Below are 27,590 nucleotides of genomic sequence, written 5' to 3'. Positions count from 1 at the left end.
CATCGCAGCTTGAACCGGCAGGTGTCGATGCCATGCCCAAATCGTTGGCATCTGAAGCATCGCGTGATAGGGGGAATGTACGTCGATACTTCGAAACGTTCGTACCCTAATGATACAGCTGAAGGAAGAGATTTGAGATTGAAAGTGACAATGACAACAGATGTGGCAGAGCGAGTATTATTGATCTTTTTGTAAATACGGCGTACATCGGTGACTCCCTGATCCCGTAGTTCTTGATGAATTGAGTCGTCTGATAAATCAACTGGAACGCGCTTTATTACTCCCTTTGTTAAGGTGAGGGGGGTATTGGTGTTGGTCACGGAGACTGAAGTGTTGCAGAAGTTGGTTGTCGCTAAAAAAGAATGTACTTGTTTTGAGTTGGCGCATTTAATCACGAACGATTTGGGGTGGCGTTGTACTTGTAGGACGTGTCCTGCTATGCGGTTGATTTCCCTTGCTACTTGGATAGGGTTGGATTGAGTTATGTTTTTGTCAACTCCGGTTATTGTAACAAAAAGTGAGATTGACGGTCGTGAGGGGGTGTGGAATTCATCTTCGTTGTCTTCGAGTGATATGGTGTCTTTTCGGGATCGTTTGTTTCTTTTGACAGGAGTGAACATAGTGTCATTGGGGTCTGGGTCAGGTTCCGTTTCAGTGTCCTCCATATTTGATGGATTTGATTGAGCTGAGCCTATGTTTTGTAGTGATTGTATGGGAGTGCTGAGAAACACAAAGAAAATGAGAGAAAGAGGACTGTGACAGGTGCACAGGAGACGACCTATATACTGCTACCACGGGCACAGATTGGACCTAATTCACAGATGAAGGGATTAGGGAAATGCGAGGAATAGAGTGTGCTGAAAAACGGATTGTTATTACTAAGGGAAGAAAAGAAATTCCCGGAGAGTTTCAGAGGAGCTTGCAGTGAGTATCTGGGCTAATCTCCGTGCTTAGGAAAGTCCACTGTTCGGTGAATGAAAGACAGAGTATACAGCTATGGAGTGAAGCGAAACTGTACAGATCTTAGTGCGCTTAACAGTGACCTATGGGTATGTAATGACAACTATGTGGGAAAGGATAAGAAGCGTTGTAGTTATACCGCTCTCAAATGGAAACTAGAAAAGTTGATAATAGGTTGAAAGTTGAAACTAGAAATAGTTGATAATACAAAAAAAAAGGAAAAAGAAAAACAATGCGAGATGTGATGGAAACTTCCCCACCTTAGTCTGCGAGACCAAGATTGGTGTAATAAGCACAGTGATGTGTATGCAGATAATCGGTACAAACAAAGTTTTGAGGAAAAGATCGTGTATGGGTTTGTATATAAATATAGTCGATACAAATAAAGGTATGAGGAATAAATCGTGTATAAGTATGGTAATCAATACAAACTGAAGATATGAGGAACAAATCGTATACAGGATATGAGGAACAAATCGTATATGAGGAATAAATCGTGTATGAGTATACAGGTAATCAATACAAACTGAAGATATGGGGAACAAATCGTATACAGGCAGAGTGTTCTATTACAAAGTATATACAGTATACAGCAGAAGCAAATTGACGAGATGTATCACTCTGAAACCAATGAGTAAATAAAGCAGAACCGTGAGTATCACGGAAAGCACAAGTGAAGAGTAGGGAGAGGGGGAGAGAAAAAAGAAAACAGCATAAGCAGACAAAGGTATATACGGTATTCAGAGAGGAGCTACTGTAAATCATACAAATTTAATTTATTTATAAATTATCTTAGTATTTATTAAACTAACATTATCTACTAATTATCTAAAGTGGTACTCATCAAAACCCGGCTCAGCCTTCACCCGTATCGCTCGCGATAGTGAGTGAGTGGAAAATCCGGCTTAAATGTGAGTGGAAAATCCGGCTTAAATACCCTCATGAAGGATCAAAGGGACCTTGTGTTCCTTGAGGGAAAGTCTTTGATTGGCTGAATGGGTCACAGTAGGTGGGCAGGTCAAGGTTGAGTGCACACAGTCACTTCCTGTGTGGAGGGGTTGTCACGGTTGGCTGCACACATTGTGGTGGTTGTCTAAAACTGTAAGTATCAATTAGGGCCACTATTGTGGGGAGGCTAAGGGGTGTTAATTAGCCTGCTTGTCAAGTAGAGTTAGCCAGATATTGCTCAGGTGGAGGCCATTATCCTGTGGGACAGTATTATGCACCTCGATTTCCAGTGCTTCTCTGACTCGTCGTTGGTACCAGTTGGGGACTTGTGTGATGAGTCTGCTCTCATCCCATAGGATCCTGTGTTCACAGGTGTGGGCATGGTGAATAATAGCAGACTTGTCCCGTTCGTCTCGTCGTCCATGGGCCTGATGTTCCTTTAACCGGGTGGCGAAGGATCGGCCTGTCTCTCCGATGTAGACCTTACCGCATTCACAAGGAATGCGGTAGACTCCAGGAAGGTTCTTGGAGTGTCGTTTGTCCTTTTGTGTGGTGAGGAGAGATTGAAGTTTGGTTGAAGAACTGTGACGAACTTCAACGTCGGCTTCTCTCAGAATCCTCTGGATCTTGTGAGAGGCTGCACCCATGTATGGGAGGATCAGTCTCGACTTTGGTTGCGTTCCACTGTCATTCCGCACAGGTGGGAGCTCTGTGGAAATCTTGTGTGGGGGTAGCTGTTGCGCTTCAACACCTGCTTGATGTGCTTCAGTTCCCTGGGTAGGTGGGCTTGGTCGCTGACTTCGTAGGCTCGCTTGACCAGGGTCTTGTTGATGGATCTCAATACGGACGGATGGTGATATGAACGGTAGTTCAGATATCTAGTCGGTGTGAGTAGGTTTGCGGTAAACCTGGTGGGAAAGGGATCCCTGTGCCGTCCTCGTGATCTTGGTGTCCAGAAAGGGGATATCCCCTTGGTTCTCCATGTCCATGGTGAACTTGATGGAAGGGTGTTGAGAGTTTAGGTGCTGAAGGAAGTTGTTGATCTCCTCTGCACCATGTTGCCAGACCACAAAGGTGTCATCCACGTATCTAAGCCACACTTTGGGTCGGAGCGTCGCTGTCTGTAGTGCTGTCTCTTCAAAGTTTTCCATGAACAGATTTGCGACAATAGGGGAAAGCGGGGACCCCATTGCTGCGCCTTCTGTCTGCTGGTAGAAAGTGTTTCTCCATATGAAAGAGGTGGAATTGAGACACATACCGAGCAAGTCATGGATCTCTGTTGGAGACAGTTTGGTCCTGTCTGGTAGAGTTCGATCAGAGTCAAGTCTCTTGAGGATGATAGCGCACACATCCTTAACTTGCACACTCGTGAATAGTGACTCAACATCAAAGCTGATGAGAAGATCACTGTTAGAGACTGTCATCTGACGGACTTGGTCAATGAATTGTTTGGAGTTCTTCACATGGTGCACAGTTTGGCCAACAAGAGGCTGCAAGATAGAAGCCAAGTGCTGAGCTAGTGCGTATGTGGGAGAGCCCCTGGTCGAGACGATGGGTCTAAGTGGAATGTCCGGTTTGTGAATCTTTGGTTGCCCAAGAGTATCGGGCACAGGCCCGATGAGCTACGTAGTTTGCGGTAGAGGGCCTGGGACAGGGCGTCCTTCCGTTGTAGCGAAAGGAGCTTGTCGTTTACCCTTCGTTCTAGAGCTGGTGTAGGGTCTCTGGGTAGTTTCTTGCAGCGTGAAGCCTTCTACCATCCAACGTTCTACCACCACGGAAGCCTTCAAAGATTTCATTGTATCAATATGTGAAAACAATGAATCAGGCACGCATAGTTTCATTTCAATTCTATGTATGCCAATGCCCAGTCGTGTTGGAAGTTGACACCTCCTCCTACACCGTCCCTCCCCTTGTGGTTCACTTCTACAACCTTAGGAAACTGTGAAGTCGCACAGCGGATAAAAGGTGACAGATACCTACGTTTTAGTCATTCACATTGTTCCTAAATATTTTTTGCAGCTTTTCTGTTCATAGAAAAGTGCAATATTTCAGTGTGTATTGAAAAGAATGCAAAAGCACCCTTGCGTGAGAGTGAACACTCCACTCACACCATCCCCCTTCGGACAACCTCCCTAAACCTAGTACTGGTCAATATAATACTTCCTTCTACTGAATCCAGAAGCTATAGGACTGTTTCGAAAGTTTGAAAAAAAAAAGCCAAATAAATCACCGAATTTATTATTAACAACAAAACTGGGGGGAAAATATATATATATATCAGTACGGAAGGGGTGTTCCCCTCCCACCTTCCGCCTCCCTCGCTTTGCTCGACCGGGCACGGTCGCTTCGCTCCCGAGCATATTAACCACAGCATCGAATATCGAATATCTAATGACGTATACATATACTTATATATTGCAAGTTAAAATTCTCTTCGCATAAATATTTATCTCAATGACAACCATCCCCATACAAAAAGACCATAAACCGCTCAAACAGTATAATCAGTCAAAGAACAAACCAAGAAACAAAAACAAAACAAAAATCAAGCATAAAGTATATCCAGTCTCTTGATAAAGAGTGGACATATCTTATTTGTAAAGTTTCGTTTTTACGTTTGTTTCCGTAGACTGAAGGGAAAGACTCACTTTGCTGAAGTGAATATTACTAGGGTGTTTTGCTTATGTTGAGCTTACAGTTGGGAATAACAGATTTTCCATATTAGGCTTTATAAAATTGACAGAAAACTGTACATGCCATCAGAGATTTCATTATATATATATACATTTGCAACACAATGAAACGCAGAAAAAAAAATATATTGTGCACTTACTTTCTTTCGTTTTCTTCTTATATTTCCTGTAAAGAAGAATTCCTGCAATTACCATGATGATAAGGACTAGAAGGACTAGGATCACAGGCACCGCAGCAGCTGTGGAATATAATTTTGAGCAATACGGCATCTCACAACTATTGCTGATGAAAAACATTTAACCTGTAATATGCGGGAAGAAATGATTGTTCCTTGTATTTCTACCAACATGCCTTCACGAATTAGGTGCAACATGTAAATAACATCCTCCTATCCATATTGGCCATGACGATAGTGTAATAACTTAAAACCTAATTCCAACCGGTTTGCGAAAACTGCGTCCAACAAGCATGAGCATTTTAGGCAGAAAGTTGTCAGTGTTTAACCATTACGATGCGATATATTATAGAACACATCATTTTATCTGCACTTACATTTCTATTTTAGCATATATCACAATTCGGGATAAATGACGTTTATCTAGACATTTTCTATTGCAATATGAAATAACTGTTCTGTGTGTTTTGCTGGAAATGTAAACAACATTATAACAACTTGAACATAGCAAGTCAAAATAAAATGTATATTTATGTTGTGCTTTCTGGCAGCTAAATCAAGACGGTGTAAATAGCGTTTGTCGCTTCTCTAGGCCTACTCGAAATAGGAATGCGAATAGACTTGGAAGGAATATCTGCACGGTGGAGCTCAAGATTAGCTGCATTCCGACACCGTGTTTACGTCTTGGAACAAGTATACCTACAACATGCTATTTCTGCAGTTTGGTGAAGATCCGTCATTGGTTGTTCAAGAAGATGCTGAAAATGTGGAAAATCCCCATCCTCCCCCTCCCCGATCAGGGCGACTCATGGATTTGCCATAGTCAAACGTGACATTTCAGTCATTTATGTCTTCATAACACTAACTTAAATTCATCTTTTTTTTCTTTTTGGGGGGTTCGACAAATCGAAGGAAAAAAACAGACTTAAGGGACTTTGAATCTTCACCCCCCCCCCCCCCCCCCATTCGGTAGTGGTGGTGGTGTGGGGGGGGGGGGGCGGACTCATTCTACCGAATTAGATTAAGATCATATCACCATCTGTCAAGTTTGGGGAAAATCCGTTGTGGATTTATTAGAAAATGAAAACGGTAATGGTTCATGAGCAGTTTTGTTAGACATCTTTATAGGACGTCATACTGTTGGAGTACATGGTTTTTAATTTCCCGGGAGCGTTTTTACATTTACCGGCAAAATTTAACGTCTTTACTTTTCTAGTGTTTTCACGGCGATACATTTTTACATTGATGCAATTTTGGAGATTTCACATTTCCCAGCGTGTTAACAAAATCCCGGCTCCACAAGGGCAGGGAGACCTGGGCTTGCTCTGTCATCCGGAGTGAGTGGTTTGCCCTGATTTTTGTACTGCACCGAGAGGGTCGAGCAGGGCTTTCTGTGCAGGCAACAGAGTCTTATACCATTGTAGAATAGCTGTTAGTTGAAACAATAACCACCGCTCCATTTTCCTATGAGAGAACATTCATGTACTTTTTCGAAAATGAAATGAAATGTGTGATATGCACAGTACACGAACAGAATAATCTAAGATACAAGTAAGTCTTTGTTTTTATCATCTATGGTTGATGAAGGAAAGAGTATTAGGCAGTTGATTATCTAGGGTTGTTTCTTACTGGAAGCGGTTAGCGTAGTGTAAGTGATGTGTGTGTGTGTGTGTGTGTGTGTGTGTGTGTGTGTGTGTTTGAAGTGATGAGAAAAGCTGTGACTATTGTAAATGTCCCGTCCCGTTTCCATTAGACAGAGATTTGTAATGACATGCAGGGTTAACCATTTAAAAACGGGACGAAATAGTAACACACAACATTGCTCAATGAGACGCACTGTGATTCTGTGCCCGCAACCCGAGGCATTCGATTGCAAGACAAATACAACATACCGTCGGGACAATGGCTGAGGACAATTAGCTGGTTTACTAAGCATGGCTTGACCAAATGGTCAGCTTTTTCTCTTGATATATAGATATTACCTTATATAGTACATCGATACATATGCTTTCATATACTGTATATGGATTTGAACTTCAGGGTCAGTTTAAGATGTGGCATTTGATCAGGCTGTTTTCATTATTTTTTCTGAAATGGAACAATAGCAACCAACGTGAAATTTAATGTGAATTTATATATATATATATATATATATATATATATATATAGGCCTATGTATATATATGTATATATATACACTGTAAAAACATCGGTGTTAGATTTAACACCACGGGTGTTAAATCTAACACCGATCAAACTTCAATAAAGGACCACACCCACAGGTGTTAAAAATACACTGTGATGGTGTTGAAAAGTGTTCACCTGACACTTCGTGGTGTTAATTTGACACTGTACCTGGTGTTATTTTGACACTGTACTGGTGTTAATTAAAAAATGACACCACATGGTGTTGATTTGATATTTGCTGGTGTTAATATCAATGGTTTAACACCCATCCAGCTTCAATAAGGGACCACACCAGCTGGTGTTACTTTGGTGTAAATTTATTTTCAAATTTTTCCAAAAATCTAGTATCTTAATGAAAAATTCTTGATCGTCTTGTTTAAATTAAAAATCAACAAGAAGTGCAGTTACTAAGAAACTCTCAAAAAAAAACAGTTTAAAATTCGGAAATGACACCTGTAGGTGTTAATTTAACACCATAAATGAGCACCGAAAATGTAACACCAGCTCGGTGTTCACTATTTAACACCGGACTTTTTGCAGTGTATATTGTATATATATATATATATATATATATATATATATATATATATATATATTGTTGTTTGTAAAAGGATCAGCCTTCTACCTTAACATGCACCCTCTGACCCTGATATGAGATTCATTTCTATCTGTTGTATCCCGTCGTAGTTAAGCTTCAATGCTGTGACAGGGTTCACTTGAAACAAAATGGTCGACACAAACGAATGATGCAGCACATAGAACAACGGGATAGATCCACTGTCTCTTTCTCAGCAATTATTCGATAAACGAAACAGATTAAAATGTTCCTACCACTTCGCTGAGGAAATCTGTTAGCACCGTCGTAGGTTGTTTTATCAGTTTTACCTTCGCCACGTTTGAAAGAAAGAGATGGATGTGCCAACTCCCTCACCCAAGTCCTTAGCTCTATCACTTCAGGCTACAAGTGTATGTGTTGTGAACAACTCCTCAATATTCTATACTCAATTCTTTACTCACAGGCACCTTTCACAGAAACAGGTGATGTTACGATGTTGTTTGCATCCGTCTGGCTTCCTGCCACTGTTGCAGGTGTGAACGCGGCTTGTGTTGTTCTTGTGCTGCCGAATGGTAGTCCGCTACCTGTGCATTTGAAGGGCAAGTTCACGTTCATACACATGTGAATTGAGTGAATGCAGCAATTAGTAGAACACATCGAGAGTTTGGAGAAAATCGGACAATCCGTTCAAAAGCTACGACTTTTTGAGTATCTGCGCAGTTACTGCTGGATGGTAAGACTATCACAGTGTGTGATGTCACATGGTTAGAACGATATAAGGAAAATATATTTCAGAAAATGGAACAGTAGTAACAGTATAGTATAGATAAAGCTCGAGAAAATTAAAGGCAATGTGAACATACTGCAACGTCTGCATGCACACCTATACATACACTCAGCAAAAAAAAAAAATCGAGGTAATATGTTTCATAGACGATTTTTATGAAAATCAATGTATTATACACCATATTAAAGGTAGTCTAATTGCCTATTAAGCTAATAGGTTAAGTAAAAAGAAAACTTGAGAGAACACATTCGTTTTTGTCCTCCAAGGCACAAAATTGAAAATTGCAAAAATTGACATGTTCTCTTTCATTTGCAATTGCCCTTCACGATTACATTGACAACAAAAGACCAGTTTAACACAATGAGAGATATGAATGAAATAGGAAAGATAAGTGTTTGTTCTCTATATCTCTTTATAACCTCGAAAAAACAATGGGAAACTAAAGGGAAATAATAAGAATTTTTTGTCAAGTCAAACTTCTAATGACATAAAGGGAGTAATAAGCTTAATTTTGATTAAATGATCAGAATTTCTTTATTTATTTCTTTTAATCTAGTGACTTAAGAATCCATGTGACAATTTCAAGAACCAACACTATTTACAATTTCCTAAATTGAAAAAAGGGTCACATTTCTACCATTTTTGTTAATCATTACTTCTCTTATTTCATTTGAATTTAGATTTGACATAAGATGCATTATTTTCCTCCATCATTTTTAGCCTACATTGGTCTTTTAGGCTTTAAAGATATCATGGAGATCAAAGGTTTGTTTTTGCAACTTAATTCATGTTTCTTTTTGTGTGAAATATGTTGTTTATTCTCATTGATCTATGGCAGAGCACATACACAAGAATGACAACTCGTTCAGTTTTGCAATTTTTACTTATGTGCCCTGGAAGAGAAAACAATGGTGTTCACTCATGCCTTAGGTTTCCGTATTTGTTCACCTACCAGGTTGATAACCAAACAAATTACCTTCATTATGGTATATAACTTACTCGTGTATTAGCTTTCAGCCAAATATTCTATGATCAATCTAAACATGAAAAAGCGTTTACTTTCTTTTTTTGTTGTTGCTGAGTATATTTATCTATATATAATACATATACATATATATATATATATATATATATATATATATATATATTCTATATATACATATAACTACATATCTATACAGCATGTTACAAATCGTAAAAATGAACATAATACTTCGCATCACATGCCGTCAAACCCCCGTTTGAGGCGAGACCCCATCGCCAAACGAAGCTGATGGGGTGCTATACCCCCTAACGATTTGTCGTTTGAGAGTTGGGAGTTGATGTACTTGCCCACTGCAAAATATCTTTCTACTCAGGCGTGGCAAACCTGGAGGCCAAGCCAGGGTTTAATGACCGCAACAGCTGTCATATTACGTAAGAGCATGATAAGGATATCTGCCTGTGGCAGACCATTCAAAGTGCACTCAATTTTCTCTATTCTTTCTAAAGTTTTAGATTTTATATTCTATTAAGAAATTCTATAGTCATCCGTTTTGAATTTCGAACGAAAAAAATTTGACCCATAAATGACGAAAATACAGGAATAAGAAGGAGAGCATTGTAGAAGTTTGTCGACATACACACGCACCATGGAGCTACATAGCCCATGCCAAAACCAAAACAATCTCCTCCTCTCGCGGGTGCCCCCCCCCCCCCCCCCCTGTGGCGGTGACTGATGCGTAGATTAGGCCAGGGTCAAGAAACAGGTGTTTTATATCTTTGGTTTTTAAGTCCTTGATTGCCAAGATATACACTGGCATTGTCAACAGGGGTGTAGCTTCTTCAAACAAGAGATTTGCCTCATGACAGTTTCCTTCACTATATACACGAAAGCTAAAGTTGGGGCAGCCAAACGATGTAAAAAAGAAGGAAAGAATTAGAGGTAAATACCATGTTATGTCCTTTTCTTTTTCTTTTTTCGTAATATCATCACAAAAAATACACATCCAGCACTCAGACACACCTGGACAAAGTAAGGAGTGTAGAATTCCTCTCGACCATTTTCCTGACAACCATAACAATAACAACAACAACAACAACAACAAATCTAGTCAGGCTTGTCATTTTCTTTTCCAGCGCATGCAAGCGGGCACATTTTTTAGAGGCTTCTGGTTTTCACGTCATTTCTTAGTTTAAAGGTCAGTAATATGATCCAGCCTCCTACTGATGATTAACACCAGTAGTCAGAGGAGGAAAACCATCCGTGCGTGACCTGTAGGTCACATCCTGCCAGATGTGACCCTGCTGCACTGCATGTCCCTGAAAAGGAGCATGTCGGTAACTGAACACGACGGACCTTGAGGAGCGTACACACCTCGAAAAAAAAAAGCCGGATATGAGAATACCCGAGATACAGCCTCTTACGCGGCGTCGCGCCGCTAGAATCTATTGATCCATATGCCAACTACAATTGTGTATCGGTGCAGGGTTTGCAATAATGCCATAAAGGGGAAAATAACAAGAGAAATGAATGGCTTCAAGTTTAGGTCTTTCAAAATGACATCGTGCTACTTATACCAGGCTTTCCCCATTTCTAGATAGAAGATACATAGGCAGAATGCACAATTTCTCCCCCCCCCGTTTTCTTCATCGCTCCACGAGCTCAGTAAAATAGGTTTTCCCATTCATTTTCAAACTTTTTTCATTCAATTTCACAAAATGTTTACTTCGATTTCGTCGCAGGATGTCGGGAATAGGCCAATCTTACTTTCAAATTCGTCTTTCGTCGTTCATTTTCAAATAAAGTCCATTCAATTTAGTCATTTGGCATACATTTTCGTCATTCACAGTTCAAATTCGTCAGTCTCACTCGCAGCACTCAAAACAGCAGGATCGATTTCGTTTTTTGTCAATCATTTTCGTTAAATTTTCATTCATATTCGTCTCATATCTCTATCCGGTGTGATTTTCCAGTCATTCATGTATTTTTTTTTCTGTAACTGTTCACATTTTACATTCAAGAGTTAACATACATACAAGTGCCCCCCCCCCCCCCCCACACACACACAAGCAATCCGAGTACACACTGATACAAACAAACGTACGGTCTCGCAAACGAAAACACTGACAAACGATTTCTAGGCAAACATGATTTAAAGACAAAATTTAAGTGTAGAATTGTCGCCTGTTTAATGTCAAAGAATGGATAACATAATTATGTTTGCTGCTTTCCGGGGTACAAAATTTAAAGTTTGCTTCATGCATTATGATGCAAAAAAAACCCTGAACATTACGAGTTAAAGTTCAAAATGTGACACTGACATCCTGTCCTGGGATATGACTTTCGACTGTCGTTTATCCGTCAATCAATTTTGGTTGGCAGTTATGTTTTTCGTGTGTATTGTCTAAGAAAATGGTTAGGGAATAATGTGTAACGATACAATTTACTAGAGAAAGTAAAAATATGTCGGCTTAAAGTTGGTTCACCATCAAAATAAAGAATCGACAACATCTGACTAATTTGAATGAAAAATTCATGAAATTGTGTGAACAAAGACGAATTTGATCTTCATATTCTGCAATCCGTCAGCGGGAGGGACGAATTTGAATGACAATCGACGATTCTGAATGCTATGTCTTCGAAAATGTTTGACGAAAAACGAATTACAATGACAATTGACGAAATTGAAGTTACGATTTGCGTTCCACGTGCTTCTCGGGACGAAATTGAATGATAAATCTTTGAAATTGAATGACAAAAGTGCGAAAATGGATGGGAAAACCTATAGATATCTTCTTACCCGACTGCTATAATGCAAGAAATTCAATTGATGAAAGCCTTTTTTTTAATATATCGCAGCAATGCATCCTCGTTTTGTGGCTTGTGTTTGTAATATGATTAGGCCTATTCTCCTCAAAACTTTTTTTGAAGGAATAAATAGCTGTTTTCATGAATGTATCTTCTTTTCCTGAATCATATAAAAAGTACCATGATAGACGATTACATTATTTTCTATGAACTCATACTAAGTCAACACCTTCGCTGATGGCTATGCCCCCTCCAGATTATGTAGCGCAAGTCTGGGCTGGGATATTGATCATTTTGTGAAATATAGGTCTTCCCATCCATTTTCGCACTTTTGTCATTCAATTTCAAAATGTATTATTCAATTTCGTCCCAAGAAGTACGTGGAACGCAAATCCTAACTTCAATTTCGTCAATTGTCATTGTAATTCGTTTTTCGTCAAACATTTTCGAAGACATAGCATTCAGAATCGTCGATTGTCATTCAAATTCGTCCCTCCCCCTGACGGATCGCAGAATGTGAAGATCAAATTCGTCTTTTTTCACACAATTTCATGAATTTTTCATTCAAATTAGTCAGATGTTGTCGATTCTTTATTTTGATGGCGAACCAACTTTAAGCAGACATAATTTTACTTTCTCTCGTAATTTGTATCGTTATACATTATTCCCTAACCAATTTCTTTGACAATAAACACGAAAACATGAGTGCCAACCAAAATTTATTGGTGGATAAACGACAGTCGAAAGTCATATCCCAGGACAGTATTTCTGTGTCACATATTGAACTTTAAATCGTCATTTTCAGGTTTTCGCATCATAATGCATGAAGTAAACTTTAAATTTTGTACCCTGGAAAGCAGCAAACATAATTATGTTATCCATTCTTTGACATTAAGCAGGCGACAATTCTACACTTAAATTTTGTCTTTAAATCATGTTTGCCTAGAAATCGTTTGTCAGTGTTTTCGTTTGCGAGACCGCACGTCTGTTTGTATCAGTGTGTACTCGGATTGCTTGTGTGTGTCTGTATCTGTGGTTCTGTGTGTGTGTGTGGGGGGGGGGGGGCACTTGTATGTATGTTAACTCCTGAATGTAAAATGTGAACGGTTACAGAAAAAAAATACATGAATGACTGGAAAATCACACCGGATAGAGATATGAGACGAATATGAATGAAAATTTAACGAAAATGATTGACAAAAGACGAAATCGATCCTGCTGTTTTGAGTGCTGCGAGTGACACTGACGAATTCGAACTGTAAATGACGAAAATGTATGCCAAATGACTAAATTGAATGGACTTTATTTGAAAATGAACAACGAAAGACGAATTTGAAAGTAAGATTGGCCTAATCCCGACATCCTGCGACGAAATTGAAGTAAAAATTTGTGAAATTGAATGAAAAAAGTTTGAAAATGAATGGGAAAACCTATATTTCGTTGTAAATTTCATTTCATAACTGGAAGTTTTTCTGGTAGGCTGATGTGAATATGCACATCATTTTTTTCTGTATATGTTCTGCAGGAAGGTACGAAACGGCTTCAGGGGATAAATTCCCCTACCTCCTCAAAAGTAAGAAAATGGACAGCGAGAGAGCATCTTTTTTAAAATATATAATCGTTAGTTTAAATATAAACTAACGATGAATGAACAAAAGACAAAATAAATATCTGGTCGAGAATATCAATGAGCCAGGAGGGATCACAAGTATGGGTGGGCAACTAATAGAGCTAGTGAATGACTTCTTATATCTTTGAGTTAAAATCAGAAACTCTGAGAAGAGAAAAGCATGGACATCATGTCATAGCGTAAAAGATGTATCGAACTCAGATCTGCGGAAGGGCTCTAAAGTTCATCTCTTCAATGACACAGATGAGTCAGTACTCCTGTATGGGTGCGAGGCTTGGACTATGATTAGACGATTCATTATAATATTAGATGGCTGTTAATATCACACAATGGTGCTCAGAATGGCTCTTAACATCAATCAGTATACTATGAGGATCACCAACTCAGAACTTTATGGGACTTTAACATAAGTCAGCTTCAAAGTAGTTCAGAGAATGCTAAGGCTTCCTGGGAATCACTGCACAGTGGAACCCTTATGGAACAAATGGTCACACAGTGTGGTTTATGTTGTAATGTCCCAATTTCGCATAGTATGAGAAATTAGGACATTACGACATAAACGATGTGTAATGTGTGACCATGTGTTTAGTCCGTAAGGGAAGAGCTAGACACGTACGGTCACCACACACATACATAGATACACTCAGAGCACACACTGGACTCCAAGACACGAAGGACACAGTGAGTATAATGGAGGACAGAGAGCTGGGGGGGGGGGGGCATCATCCATGGATCTCGGGAATATTGCGCGACTAAAAAGAAGTGTCTACCCACAATTATTCTAACGACATGTTGTTTTCAATCCTTAACCAATAATAACTGGTTTTATTGCATTATATTATTTTATAACGTTTAATTTACCATTTAAACGTTGAAATTTACCACTGAAAGTTATGCTTATGAGGTACAAGTCAAGTCAGTATGTTGTAACGTCAAGGACACACAAGCTATGTGTGCTCGCTTCCCCGTCTGTTCGCGTATTTTCTTCCTAAAGAGTTTTACACATATCGTCCGTCTGTCTATCCACTATCAAAACATCAGTGCATTCCTTTTTTAGGCCAATTGCCGATCTTTATTCCTATTTATCATTCTTGAATATTATTTTATTTTTGTTATGAATCTGAGATGCTGCTGGGCGAGACGACCGTTGTGGATCAAAATCATACGCAATAGGTCTATTTCGACTACGATTCCTGTCAGTATCGTCAGTCATTTTCAGAAGGATTACATTTCGATGATGGAAGTATGAGTCAAAACACGTTCACAAAGAAATGTAGCGAAATATATCGGTATTATTGTAGAACGTGAAGTTCGGGGAAACAACGTTGCTAGCCAGTGTCCCTACTACAGTCAAACCTGTCTATAGCGGCCACCCAAGGGAAACAACAAAGTGGCCGCTATAGACAGGTGGCCGTTATAGACGGGTTGGTGGCCATTTTGGATTTCAACACTTGCATTTTAAAATAGCAGAAAATGTCGCATGTTAATCTAAAAAAAAACAGCAAATAAGTTTGCATGTGAAACTATTATCGATTATGGGGATTTTTGATGTACGATTCACTTCATTTTATTTTTTTCTTCTTTGCCTGCTTCTGTTCTGTTGATTTAAAGAACAACATTTCGGACCTGAGGAACTACTCTGTTTCGCACCGGTTTGCCAGAACGGGGTTCATGAGTGCCGAGTTTGATGAAGATAGATAATGTGTGAGCTTACGTAAATAACAAACAATAGCCAGTCAAGCACCATAATTGTCTTTCTTTAAAGGAACTTAAACACTAATCAGTCGGCATTTTAGTAAAATTCTAAGATATTAATAGGAGACTTTGCCTTTGTAGCATTTATTCTAGGTGGCATTACTAAAGACTAGATCTGATCTAGTCAAATCAATGGTAAGACGGTTTTCCATGGAAAGAGCTGCATCATTGTTGTGTTTATGGCTGTTTTAACGGTTCAGTTAAATTGTTGGGGCCGCTATTCGCAGGTAAATATTCACCACAGGATACAAAATGAGTGGCCGCTGGATGCGTTAGGCAGGTGGCCGCTGTATAAAAGGTCCACAATACAGTAACTTCGTCCGGGGGATTTTCAGTGGCCGCTATAAACAGGTGGCTGCTATAGAGAGGTGGCCACTAAGACAGGTTTGACTGTACATGCAAGCATTATAGTACAGTTCTGAGCCACTGCGCAGCTAAATAATTATATTTCTTTCGCGAGGGCGCGTGTTGCCTATATACAGCTTTAACACAGTCGTCAATAGGGAGCGCGGACAAAATTAATGCCAATTTACATACAAATAAGTGAACTTTGTCGGTATAAAAATGCATTTTGAATTATTTTTTGCATCATTTTCGATAAAACATATTTTATTTCAGACCCTTTCAGACACTTATATTTTACTTTATTTATTGACAACAGTCGACTTTTCCTAAAGACCTTAGTTGTGCAATGTGACGCAACAGTTCAAGCCAGAACTTGATTATTTCACATTTCAATCAAATGAATATTCTGGACTTACTGGTGATTTTATTGTTGCAGATATGTTTAATAAGAAGTACTCTACGAGGTGGAAAAGTAAAATTTGTGGGTAGACTCTTCTTTTCAAGTAAGTCAAGTAAGTCAAGTCATTATTTCAGAAAACTCGACAAAGGAAAAAAAGCAGCGGGAGAGATAATCTATTCTAATGTTTAAGGTTATCTTGGAAGATGAAATCAAAATGATAAAAAATGGTAACATTGTATTAGATTGTTGGTGACAAGTATAGGTGTTTGGGACTAACAAGTGCACTTTTACACTTCTCTGAATTGACCTTTTACCGGGCGAGTAGTCTCGAGCTAGGTACCTATATGAAGGAATGATGTGCTAGAGTGTTTAAAGGAGACCTCCGGATGATTTTCAGATTTTTACATTTAAACAACTATGAATTAGTATACTAAGGACAGAGTTTCAGAATTTATAATTTGGATGAAGAATAGGAGTATTTTCGAAATTTATAACAAATTGCAATGAACAAGGATGATGACATGACAGAGTCACCATAAGAATGCAAGGATGATGACATGACAGAGTCACCATAAGAATGCATGAGTTGGGGCTCAAGGAAGCAGAATAAAAGAAGAAGGCATATATAGATTATACACAGGTGAACTCGCAAGCAAGCGGTATTATAAGCAATGGGAATTATACTGCTACATTTCTGAAATATGTGAGCCTCCTATGTCATCATCCTTGTTTAGTGTAATTTGTTTAAGGGTTTTCAAAGTATCGTTTCTCTGCCCAAGAACCACAATAAATTCCACAATTCTATACATGGTGTTGTTGATTTATGTACAACGTGATGATAAGTTATAAAAATCGTCTGGAGTGTCCCTTTAAGGAATAATCACAGCGTTATCGGGTTTCATTTATAGTCAAAGGCTGTGCGAAATTCGTCCGAAGGTGGTTTTTACTGGTTTATTAATTTCATGCCTAAACAATGCATGCACCTGGCAACCAAAACAATCCTCATTCAAGAAGAATGCATATCTTGATTCCTTACTGGATGGATGGCTAATATAGAAAATAGGACTCATGAATAGGAAACATCGGGTACAAATCACGTCAAGCATTTAAATCCGTTAAATCCTTATGTCTCGTTAAGCCTTTCCGTACAATTCTGGGACAATTCTGGGGCATAGATATACATGCCAGTACATGGACTTACCAACAACTTCGACATACGTCGAGTTCGAGAGTAGACTGCCTGTTGTCAGATCTAACACAGCACAGAAGTGCTTTCCTCTATCTTGTATCCTTGTGGAGTTAATGACGAGAGAGTAGTCTTCGGATATATTGTACCAACCCTGGTCGTACCCAGGACCTTTCCTGTCGCTTATCTCCTGGAACAGGTCGAGTAAAACCAATAGCTCTGCATCGGCGTAGGTATCCCCTTTCAGCCAGTACACTGCATTAACCGCCTCCTCATACTGACACTTAAGGGTCGCCCTGTCACCGTACTGAAGAACACGTCTAGCATCGGTGATGACTGGCGGATCTGAAAAAGTAAAATATCAACATGTATCGGTAAGACGTATGTTAGGGTTGTCATTTGCTCTTGCTTATTTCTGTCACCTATGCATCTGTCTACCCTACGTTTTAAAAACCATCGTGGTCTCCTTGCTCACGATGAAAGTATTTTACCAACAACAACAACAACAATAAGATGAAAGATGAGATGACTGTTGGGATATTGCCATTGATACTTCGCTACGCATTACTTACTTCAAGTACTTTTTCAAAAATTGTCACTGCACAAACATTTTTACTCTTGAAAACGGGGTGAAACTGTGTTGAGGCTGACGGTGACATTGATTTTCACCCTCGCACTTCGATATCTATCTGAAGCGAACCACCATGAACGCAATCAATTCTCTACAGAAGTATAGGTTCGATTTTTATTGTTATTTTCATATATTCATTTAATGTCTTTTCTACAAACTTCTTTATAAAAAGTCAAGCAGTTCCATTCAAACCGCAAGGCCTGCTTTCCAAGGGAGAAGTGTTGCAACAAATCACATGCCACTACATGTAATACAAATAATATTAAATTGCAAACATCTACAATTATACAATAATACATTTCTTAAAAGTAGGAAATTTAGGTATAAAGACAAAAAGTAGAGAGAGAGAGAGAGAGGAAGAGAGGGGATACGAAGAATACATGAAGGCAATTTGCGAGAAAGAAGATAATACCACTTGGATGTTGATTAGTGTTATGAATTGCTCGTTGTTGTGTATGAAAAAAAACTGTTTTGTAAACCGTTTGGCTCTAGCTAGGTACAGATGTTGCATTGAAACTGATCTTGTGGCATAGGGAGTACTATTTAGTTCTCTTGGGTAAAGCTCCTCCTAAGTAACCAGAAGCAAGAATATTCGAAATCATGCACGTTAAGACGATCATGGGGAATGATAACGAACGTCTAAGAAAACATCACCAGCAAATCGAACTAGTCAAGTCAAGTCAAGTCAAGTCAACATGTTGAGGTTGAATATATAATTCCTATAACCGGACTGCCGATCACTCACTAATTATTTTTCATTGAGATATCTCATCAATTTAGAATAACCTGCTCCTTCACTAACTTTGGAAACAATTGACAAAAGAGAGATATGCAGAAAGTTGTTAGTTTATAAGTAGGTTTGGGTTTGGGAACAGAAACTGCTTTAGCCATTTCAAAATCACCAGGGATACACCCAAAGTGTAGTTATTCATTTTGGACCCTTAGGTTTCTTTTGGGGTTATTATTTATTTATTTTTTTGCGCATTGATACATAAGGCATATGTTTGTCAGAAAGTTCAAACAAATCTTTGGAGTTCTGCCACATGACATTTGCATCGCAAACTTTTGACAATAATTTATCCCCATCGACAGAGTTAAAAGCATAAATAATAAATGCAATTTCATTAAACAATCCACCACATCAAAACGCTATATTTGAGGCAACGAGTTCGGGGTCTTTACTATGCTTGGCCTTTCCATAAGATGCCCAATGATTCACCTATTTCATAACAGTTAAGCTGAACAAGGAATTTGCTGTAAGTACGTTATAATTCAAATAACCTACCAATGTTATTCTCTATATGAGCCTGCTTTACATAACAAACAAAAAGTCGCCAGACGTGGATTTTTATAAGGGCAGATTCTGAAAGAGCAGATTGTAGGTTTTAAAATGATGAATAACTTAATACAACTGGACCTTCCTAACCTTCTCGATAATGGAAAGAATAGATACGTACTATGAAAGTCTTTACTGAAAAAAAAACCCCAAGGTTTTGAAGTTTGGGCCTATTCACGTGCTACATCTTGCCAAGATGCGTGCTATGCAGTGAATGGGATAAAACACAACATGTGAAATTATGTAATAGACACAACGAAAGGATTATCAGATCAAGCTGAAATTTTCCGCACTCATAAGCAGATTGGATTCATGACTGCTACCAGTCTGCAATGCACTCTTCTTTGAAAAAGGAAAACAGGGTCCAAATTACGACTAGCGTTTCAATTTTTGACCCACAATGTTTCCTTTGATAGCTATTCCGTCAAAACGGTATAATGTGGTTCGCCCAGCAATTATTGTATATAGCATCATTATTAATCAGTTCCAATTGTCACAGAAACATACAGGTAAGAACTTACCCATAACATCGACTGACGTCGAGTTGACGAGAAGTCTGCCTGTTGCCAGATCAGACACAGCACAAAAGTATCTCCCTCTGTCCCGTATCCTTGCTGAGTTGATGACAAGAGAGTAGTCTTCGGATATGTTGTACCAACCTTTGTCGTACCCAGGACCTTCTCGCTGGTTTACCTCATAGAACAGATCTAGTGCAACCAGTGGTTCTGCTTCAGTATATTCACCCCCCTTCCGCCAGGAGACTCCATAAACCGGCTCTTCATACTGACACCGCAGGATCGCCCTTTCACCATACTGAAGAACACGTCTATCATCGGTGATGACAGGAGGATCTGAGTTAGGTAGAGTATCAATGTGTGCCGGTAAAAGACGTATGTTAAAATGAAAACATTGTTCTGGTAAGGGTTTGAGAACCCGTCATGCACCATTTCATATATGGATGCAATATATCGACGGAGTCTAAAAAAAAAAAAAATACCTAGCTCAGTAGCTGACGTGATTTTCCGGGATGACGAGTTGTTTTGGAGCCTTTGAGATCAAAAATAAAAGTAAGTTTACCGACTTTTATTCCAGAAGGATCCAGGCTAATTCGGTCTCAGGGACAACTCGGCCCTATCTTAGACAATCTACACTCCTCTCGTAATCGCATACAAAGGCGCGCGTTCATTTTGCATGATGCGTGTTGTATCAACTCAGCCCGTAACTGCGATCTGCCAGAACGCGAAGCGCTGCCACAGCATTACACTATGCAAGCCAGAGGGACACCTCGGCCCCGCCGTCAAAGCGAGCCGAGTTATTCTAGAGTCCGAGTTAGCCTGACACCGTTTTGAGATTGCGACTCTGGCAAACCTTTTTTGTTAATATTTCGCATTTTCATCATCACCCAACGAATATCCTTTATTTCAGCGTTATTCCACACATTTGGGGAAACTTGTACACTTTAGAGCGAAATTCGACAATTCTGCAGGCGTACCAGAACTATGTGTTTTACCTTTAGACCAGGCGTCCACTAGGGGGCGGACAAGACGCGGACAAGACCCGGAATGCAAATTTGGTATTCCGCACCCCTTCGGCAACCTGTCCGCACGTTCCTGAACGTGTCCGCTCACTGTCCTAAACATGTCCGGGCGTTTCCGCACCTTCGGGAGAGAGAAAAATTTCCGCGTCCAAATTTTGATCGAGACCAAAATTTGGACGCGGAAATGAACTTCCTGACACCTTCGGCGACTTGTCCTGACGATGTCCTGAGGATGTCCCGTTGTCCGGAACCCTTCCGCTCCTTCCGCACACGCTCCGGAAAGAATCCCGCGGTGTGGGGAAGCTTCGCGAATGAAAGCGGAAGACACCAGGAATGTTTTAGGACAGCGCGGAGCCGATGCGGATCTATATATGCAAGTGTCCGGAACCGATGCGGAAATTTTGTGATCCAGACACGAAAATGTCGACACTTTCCGCGAGCATCATGCCAATGAAACGCAAAATGAGCAAGAAGGGAGGCGAGGCCCCCATGCAAATATCCCCATCACAGGCACAACTTTCGTCTAGTGATGAAGAACAGGTAAATCTAAGGAATTTCCGGTCCCAGAAGGCAAAGAAGAAGGTAGTAGAGACTGTGCCAAAGCAACCAGAAAGAAATGAAATCAGCCCCCTAACTTCCTAGTAAGTTTATGTTGATTTGATCTTTTCAGATATTATTTTTCATCTAAGTGGCTTTCCTGGTTCCTATTACTTACTATGGTACATTTTCCTTTATGTTGTTTTCGTATTTTATTTGCAAACAAACTAGGTTGTCCCATGTGACAGCCCAGCTGAAAATTCACAAAAGTAGGTGGAAGTACACTCAGAAAAAAAAAACATATAATTTTTGGCTAAATGTTAATGTATTATATAAACATGAACAAGTTGTTATCCATAAGTAAGTGCTTTCTAATGATACAAAAGACAAATTCATCACACTAAAAAGCATGAATTCAATTGCAAAGATATACCAGTGGTCTCATTACAATGTAATATCTTTGAAGCCCAAAATAACACTGAAAGCTAAAGATGATGGAGGAAAATGAAGAATTTTCCGTCAATTCAAAATTCAAGTGAAATGAGAGAAAAAGCAATAAATTATGAACTCGAAAAAGTGTTAAATTTCTGTCTTTCTTTTGTTTGTTTTTGGTTTTTTTGCTGAGTGTATATATTTAAGTACACATTGAGCATCACAAATCATTTCAGAAATATTCTTTACCTGAATGATTTTTCGTAGTTGTTATTACCTAATAATTTTATCTTCTCTTTTTGTTTTAGTTGCAAGTAAACTCGATTGTCCAATTTGACAGCCCAGCTGAACCCCTACCCCCCCCCCCCAAAAAAAAAGTTGATTAAAGTAGGTTAAAAATATTTCCCCATTATTACACTTCATTGACAATAGGCTAGTAAGCTCTAAGCATGAAAAAAAAAATTCTCGGACTTGAATCATTGCAAAACGTTCAAAAGTGATCGAAACAAGAGAGAGTTAGAGATGCACAAGGGTAAAAATGAGAGAAAGAAAAACAGATTTAATGATTAGGATCATTTTGGCATGCTCTACAGAAGTATCAGACAAAACATGTGTATACTTCACGATGGAGAAAGCACAGGTCTAAAAAAAAAGGAATAAAGAATATATAAGTAACAACACTGCAACAAAGTTCATGCTGTATTCACCAACGGTTTATTTCTTGCCAACACGTGGACTACCTTATCATCATATATACATATATATATGTATATATATGTATATACATTTACATTTTATGTATATTATATATATATATATATATATATATATATATATACATATGGTTCAAAAAGTTTGCGAATATCGTCCACGTGACTGTAGGCAGAGAAAAGATTGTTTTCCCAGATGAGACACATTAAAAAAAAATGAGTCGTCAGCCGACATGCAGACAATCCTATTCTTCGACTTTTGGGGGTCACATTTAGAATAGTATTGACCAATCATATCAATATAATATCAGCAGCTACTGCGGAAGCACAACAAGAAGCATCAATGACGGCTAGCAGTCAAATGAGGAAAAGTCAAAGTCAGCGCCAAATTAATACCTTTCCATTTTCCTGGTATTGTCCGCAGTTTGTCCGCATGCCTAACTTGTGTTGTCCGGAAGGCATCCTGATTGTCCGCGTTCATTCCTGGTGTAATCCTAGATGTTTCCGCGTTGCCCGGCTACGATTAGCATATTCTGAGGTATTTCGCGCTCTTCCGGAGTGATTCCTAGGAATGTCCGCAGTCAGTCCGCGGACAGTCCGCGGACAGTCCGCGGACAGTCATAGGAATGTCCCAGGACAAGCCGATTCACAAAGTTATTCCGCGTCTGTCGCGGACAGGATGCCGAAATGACAAAATTTGCTTCCGCAACCCTTCCGGGGCTTGTCCGCGCCCAAGTGGACGTCCGCCCTTAAGGTTTGTCCATTGTTTTTGCTTATTTGTGACACCAATGCGTATACTTATAATTTATACGCATCAGCTACGGCAACAGGGACTTAAACTCATAAACATGGTGGGGAGGTGTATGACTTTATGCAATGACAACAGATTATACACAAATGGAACTCACTGTGTTGCATTAACCCGTCTATTAGTTTTCGCCTCTGTCCTCAGTCAGATCTACAATATATACAGGGTACACCAGTACAGGGTACTGGCTCACAATACTTAGCCCACACCAATCCACTTTTTATCAGTTGAAAACACTCAATATATTTGATATAAATACTTTTTACTCTTTACTTTCTATGTTTACGTATTTGAACAAATTACTTCCAAACACTTTTCCCGATTTCTTTAAACTGAATTATACCGTCCATTCGTATCCCACTCGTAATTGGCAAATTTTCATTTAGTAAATCCCAAATCATTAATTGCACAAAAATCTATAAGGCATAATGGACCAAATCTTTGGAACACCCTCCCAGATTATGTTAAATCATGTAAAACGTTTTATTCTTTTAAGGCTAGATTGAAAACTATTTTACTGTCAGATTATAATTTATGAACGTAGCATCTGAATCTAGATTTTGTTTTGTTTGATCACATTTCTTTTCTTGTAAATTGGATGTGAAACTACAACAAATGTACGCACTGTTTCTGTGTCTATCATTTCATTCCATTCCCATTATCTTAAGCACCATCACCACCGTCACTTTCATCTACTTTATCACATTTTTCCTCATCATTACCCTGTCATCATCATCATCGTAAGTCACTTTACTTTTATTCGTAACTATGCACTAGAATATAAAACATAATGCAATTACAGTGTATTATATTTTGTAGTATTTCCCCATTCCGCAAACAATATATGTGTATTATGTAGATAGATCCCTGGGCTGCCACGTGTTCAAGCTTTTGCTTATAGTGGCAGTCCTTCTTCCGCATAATTTCTCAGGTAATTATATGGAAATTTGGTAATACGAGTTATATTTTGTTAATGGAGTTAATTTCTACATCAAGTTTCCTTCTTTGAATTATGTACATTGTAATCTGCTTACTGATATTTTATGTGATATTACTGAAAAGAATCTTGATTTATGTATGAAATTGTGTTCGAAGAAAAATAAATCAAACAAACAAAACAAACACAAGATAGATACGCGTCTATCGTAATACGTAGCTTGCTTATGTACCCTGTCTTCACTCCGATAAACTGTTATGAAAATATGTTCTTCCTGTTTGTACTATGATATTGTCATAATACGTTGTTTTTTTTTTCGATGTAGGGCCTACATTGTAGATATGGCGAAGGGCCGAGTTCCAAAAGCTTATAAACGGATGCAGCAAAGGGTCGTCTAATCGGTTGTCGCTATCCCTCGAAGGTCAAGATACACATTGTTTTAACGCAAATACTTATACGCGCTTTTTAAAGTGGGGTCCTCATCAAACAGAGAAAAATAACATCTTTTCAATAATATTCCAAAAGTTACATAACAATGAATATCTTTTAAGATAACAAACTTTTCACATATATTTGAATTATTTTCTTTTATCTGCAAATTTAATCCCAAATACCTCTAATTGATAGAAAAGGGTATATGGAGGGCGGGTTGCATTTCATGTCTGTATATTATCTAGTTATATATGTGTATATGTATATATATATATATATATATATATATATATATATCATCACCTATACATATTTCATCTCGGTTACTACAATGAAAGTATTGTAAAAACTGACGGAAAGAAACGAATGTATGAACAAACATAATCATACATTTACCTAAGCATTGTTTACGCCTGTTCGCTTTTCATATTGTTTCAGTACTTAAACACAATGTCCATGCTTACAACAATTTGCATCGAGCACATTCGCAAACTTCTTATCCAAAGGTGCAAGTGACATGAATATTCCTTACATATTGACTCTGAAGCGAATATCCATGATCACAATCAATACTCTACATTGCATATTTTTAATTAAAGTGGGCGGAATAATATGTCGCTATAAGTTCAAGAATTTTAGACATCAAAGAAATCATCAAAATGGATCCAAGGACTATTCAAATCATTAGAAATACACATTGAATCAGTTCTAGCTGTATTTGCATTACCAATTAAACGCAATACATCAACGGAATGGTGCCTGTTCTTGGTGTATGCATGACCTACAAGAGCACTATTGTTGTTACGGTACTGTTACAACAATTTGTGTGTGTGTGTGTGTGTGTGAGTGTGTATGTGTGCGTGTGTATGTAATCATTGTTTCCCTTTTTATATACGGACATAATACAATGTGTGTTATGGGCTATAATAGGCATTTTTTAAAAGCACTATCAATACGCAATGTTGTTAATAAAGTGCATTAATTTGAAAAGATAAACTCTAAGGGGAGCGAAGAAAAAGAAAGGAATGAGAGTACAACCATTACATAAAAAGAAAGAATAAGTTTTAACATTAGTTTTGATTAGAACTTACCGAATACAGTCACATCTGAATGATTGATATACAGGGATCCGGTCTCGTAATCAGACACCTCGCAGAAATATCTACCAGAGTCTTCCGACCGGGCAGTATTAAAGATGAGGGAATAATTTGAGGCGACTGTAAACCTCTCATCTTCAAACCCCGGACCACTGATGGCTCCATTGCTGTCAGAGATATCCAATTTAGCAACAGTGGTGGCGCTTTCGATTGTGTCTCCTTTCTTCCAGTCGACTGCGGATAGCTTCCGGGTCACCGTACATGGCACCGATCCGGGTAAGCCTTGTCGTAGTCTAACCTCTGGTTCAGTGGTAACCACAGTTCCATGGGCCAGAAATATCACTAGACAAAAATGACGAATGCAACTTAATTCAATATCGGATCGATGAAATCTTGCACATCAGATAAACATACAAGACACTCTTAGAATATATTCTCTATGCGTATAATGTGAAGGCAAATATTTTATAAATTTTAATATACGTACATAATTCCATTACTAACGTAGTCAATAATCATCAAACAGGTGAGTTCTTAAGACAGATATACCAACATCTATAATACATTTAATGGTTAGGGAGAAATTATAATGATGTCATTTTTCAGAAAAAGAATAGAACTCATGACCAAATGCCTCGGATTTCACATTTATTTTAGAGAGAAAATTTTACATATTGATAGTAGATCTACGAGAAGGCTGATATTCTTGATGAGTTCACCGAGAAGGCAAGAGGAGGCAGACACGAGGCAGCAACGGCGTAAATCCGTACTGAGGAGTAGGGGGGGGGGGGGGAGATGATCGGCGATAGTCACCATCACCACTATTACAAGCCCATAACCGGACCGGCGTAGCCCGGGGGGGGGGGGGGGGGGAGAAGTTTGGTCCCCCACCCCCACCCCCTCACACACACACACACACACACACACACACACACACACACAAACACACACTTTACAGGGATCGAATGTCCCACTTTTTTGCATGCAAAGTGGGAGGAAACTGAAGTGGCAGCAAAAATATGAAGACTTTTTGTTCTTGTTTTTGTTTGTTTATTTGTTCGTTTGTTTTTGTTTGTTTGTTTGGTTGGTTGGTTGGTTGGTTGGTTGTTTTGTTTGTTTTTTTGTTTTTTTGCTTGTCAGCCGACTTTCGGCGGAAAATCAGACCTTACAAGTGTGAGGACTTTTTTGTTATTCTTTATCTTGTTTTTTGATGCTCTTTCTTCTTGACTGACTGGCGACTTTGACAACCCCCCCCCCCTTTCAAAAACGTAGCGCAGCCCGGAATAATGCCCAAATAGATTCAATAAAATGGTAATATGGATATCCATTTCTTTGTATGAAATAACCTGGTAGATATTTTCCTATAGCTATTGATTGTATTCTTCAATTTTCTTGATTTAAGTCAATAAAGCAATCATCCCAGGGGGCATCGTTACGTTTAAATGATGGTGGGTGGGGGAGCGATTGGAGTTGCAATATCTGTGCGAGGGAGCAGAGCGGCCTAGCGGGGAAGATTTTGCATTTTCAGACCTGAAATTCAGTAATGTGGTGCACACTTTTGGTGAAAATTGGGACTATTTCCTATCAAAAAACAAGTACGAAAAAGAAATATTCATAGATAATTGAATGACTACATCGTGGTATTTCCGCCTGTGCGACGTCACTGTCAAGGCTTACTAAATAGTGGGGTCTATCACCGGCGTAGCCAGGATTTGATCTT

General features: G+C 38.9%; 3 protein-coding genes across 3 annotated transcripts; all 3 read right to left on the bottom strand.

The window, feature by feature from the left end:
- Positions 1 to 2,105: 2,105 nt before the first annotated feature.
- LOC139743672 (uncharacterized) lies at positions 2,106 to 2,555 on the bottom strand. Its single transcript, XM_071654132.1, has one exon. It carries the CDS (start codon positions 2,553 to 2,555, stop codon positions 2,106 to 2,108), a length of 450 nt encoding a protein of 149 aa, XP_071510233.1.
- Positions 2,556 to 2,786: 231 nt separating this feature from the next.
- Positions 2,787 to 4,268, bottom strand: LOC139743670 (uncharacterized). Its single transcript, XM_071654131.1, has 2 exons — positions 4,215 to 4,268; positions 2,787 to 3,530 (listed from the first exon to the last, which is right to left on the bottom strand). Exons 1-2 carry the CDS (start codon positions 4,266 to 4,268, stop codon positions 2,787 to 2,789), a joined length of 798 nt encoding a protein of 265 aa, XP_071510232.1.
- A 3,336-nt stretch (positions 4,269 to 7,604) lies between these two features.
- On the bottom strand, positions 7,605 to 26,212 carry LOC139743714 (roundabout homolog 2-like; the record flags this gene model as incomplete). The annotated part of the gene is made up of 4 exons (XM_071654171.1): positions 7,605 to 8,104; positions 17,429 to 17,758; positions 19,902 to 20,231; positions 25,865 to 26,212. Coding segments are annotated over 4 exons (1,139 nt in total), but the record flags the coding sequence as incomplete, so codon positions are not given.
- Between the last annotated feature and the right edge of the window lie 1,378 nt (positions 26,213 to 27,590).

Source organism: Diadema antillarum, unplaced genomic scaffold (genome assembly GCF_040938485.1).
Source record: "Diadema antillarum isolate AM-2024a unplaced genomic scaffold, OU_Dant_1.0 seq00001103_RagTag, whole genome shotgun sequence".
NCBI lineage: Eukaryota > Metazoa > Echinodermata > Echinoidea > Diadematoida > Diadematidae > Diadema > Diadema antillarum.
Note: the sequence above shows the minus strand (reverse complement) of the source record. Positions and strands in the feature narration are given on the sequence as shown.

Excerpts from the sequence above, each read along its gene's own strand:
- LOC139743672 (XM_071654132.1), bottom strand. The coding sequence starts at position 2,555 with ATGGGTGCAGCCTCTCACAAGATCCAGAGGATTCTGAGAGAAGCCGAC.
- LOC139743670 (XM_071654131.1), bottom strand. The coding sequence starts at position 4,268 with ATGCTCGGGAGCGAAGCGACCGTGCCCGGTCGAGCAAAGCGAGGGAGG. Across the intron at positions 3,531-4,214 it reads CAAAGCGAGGGAGGCGGAAG|CTCATCGGGCCTGTGCCCGA; the intron begins GTGGGAGGGGAA and ends CAAACTACGTAG.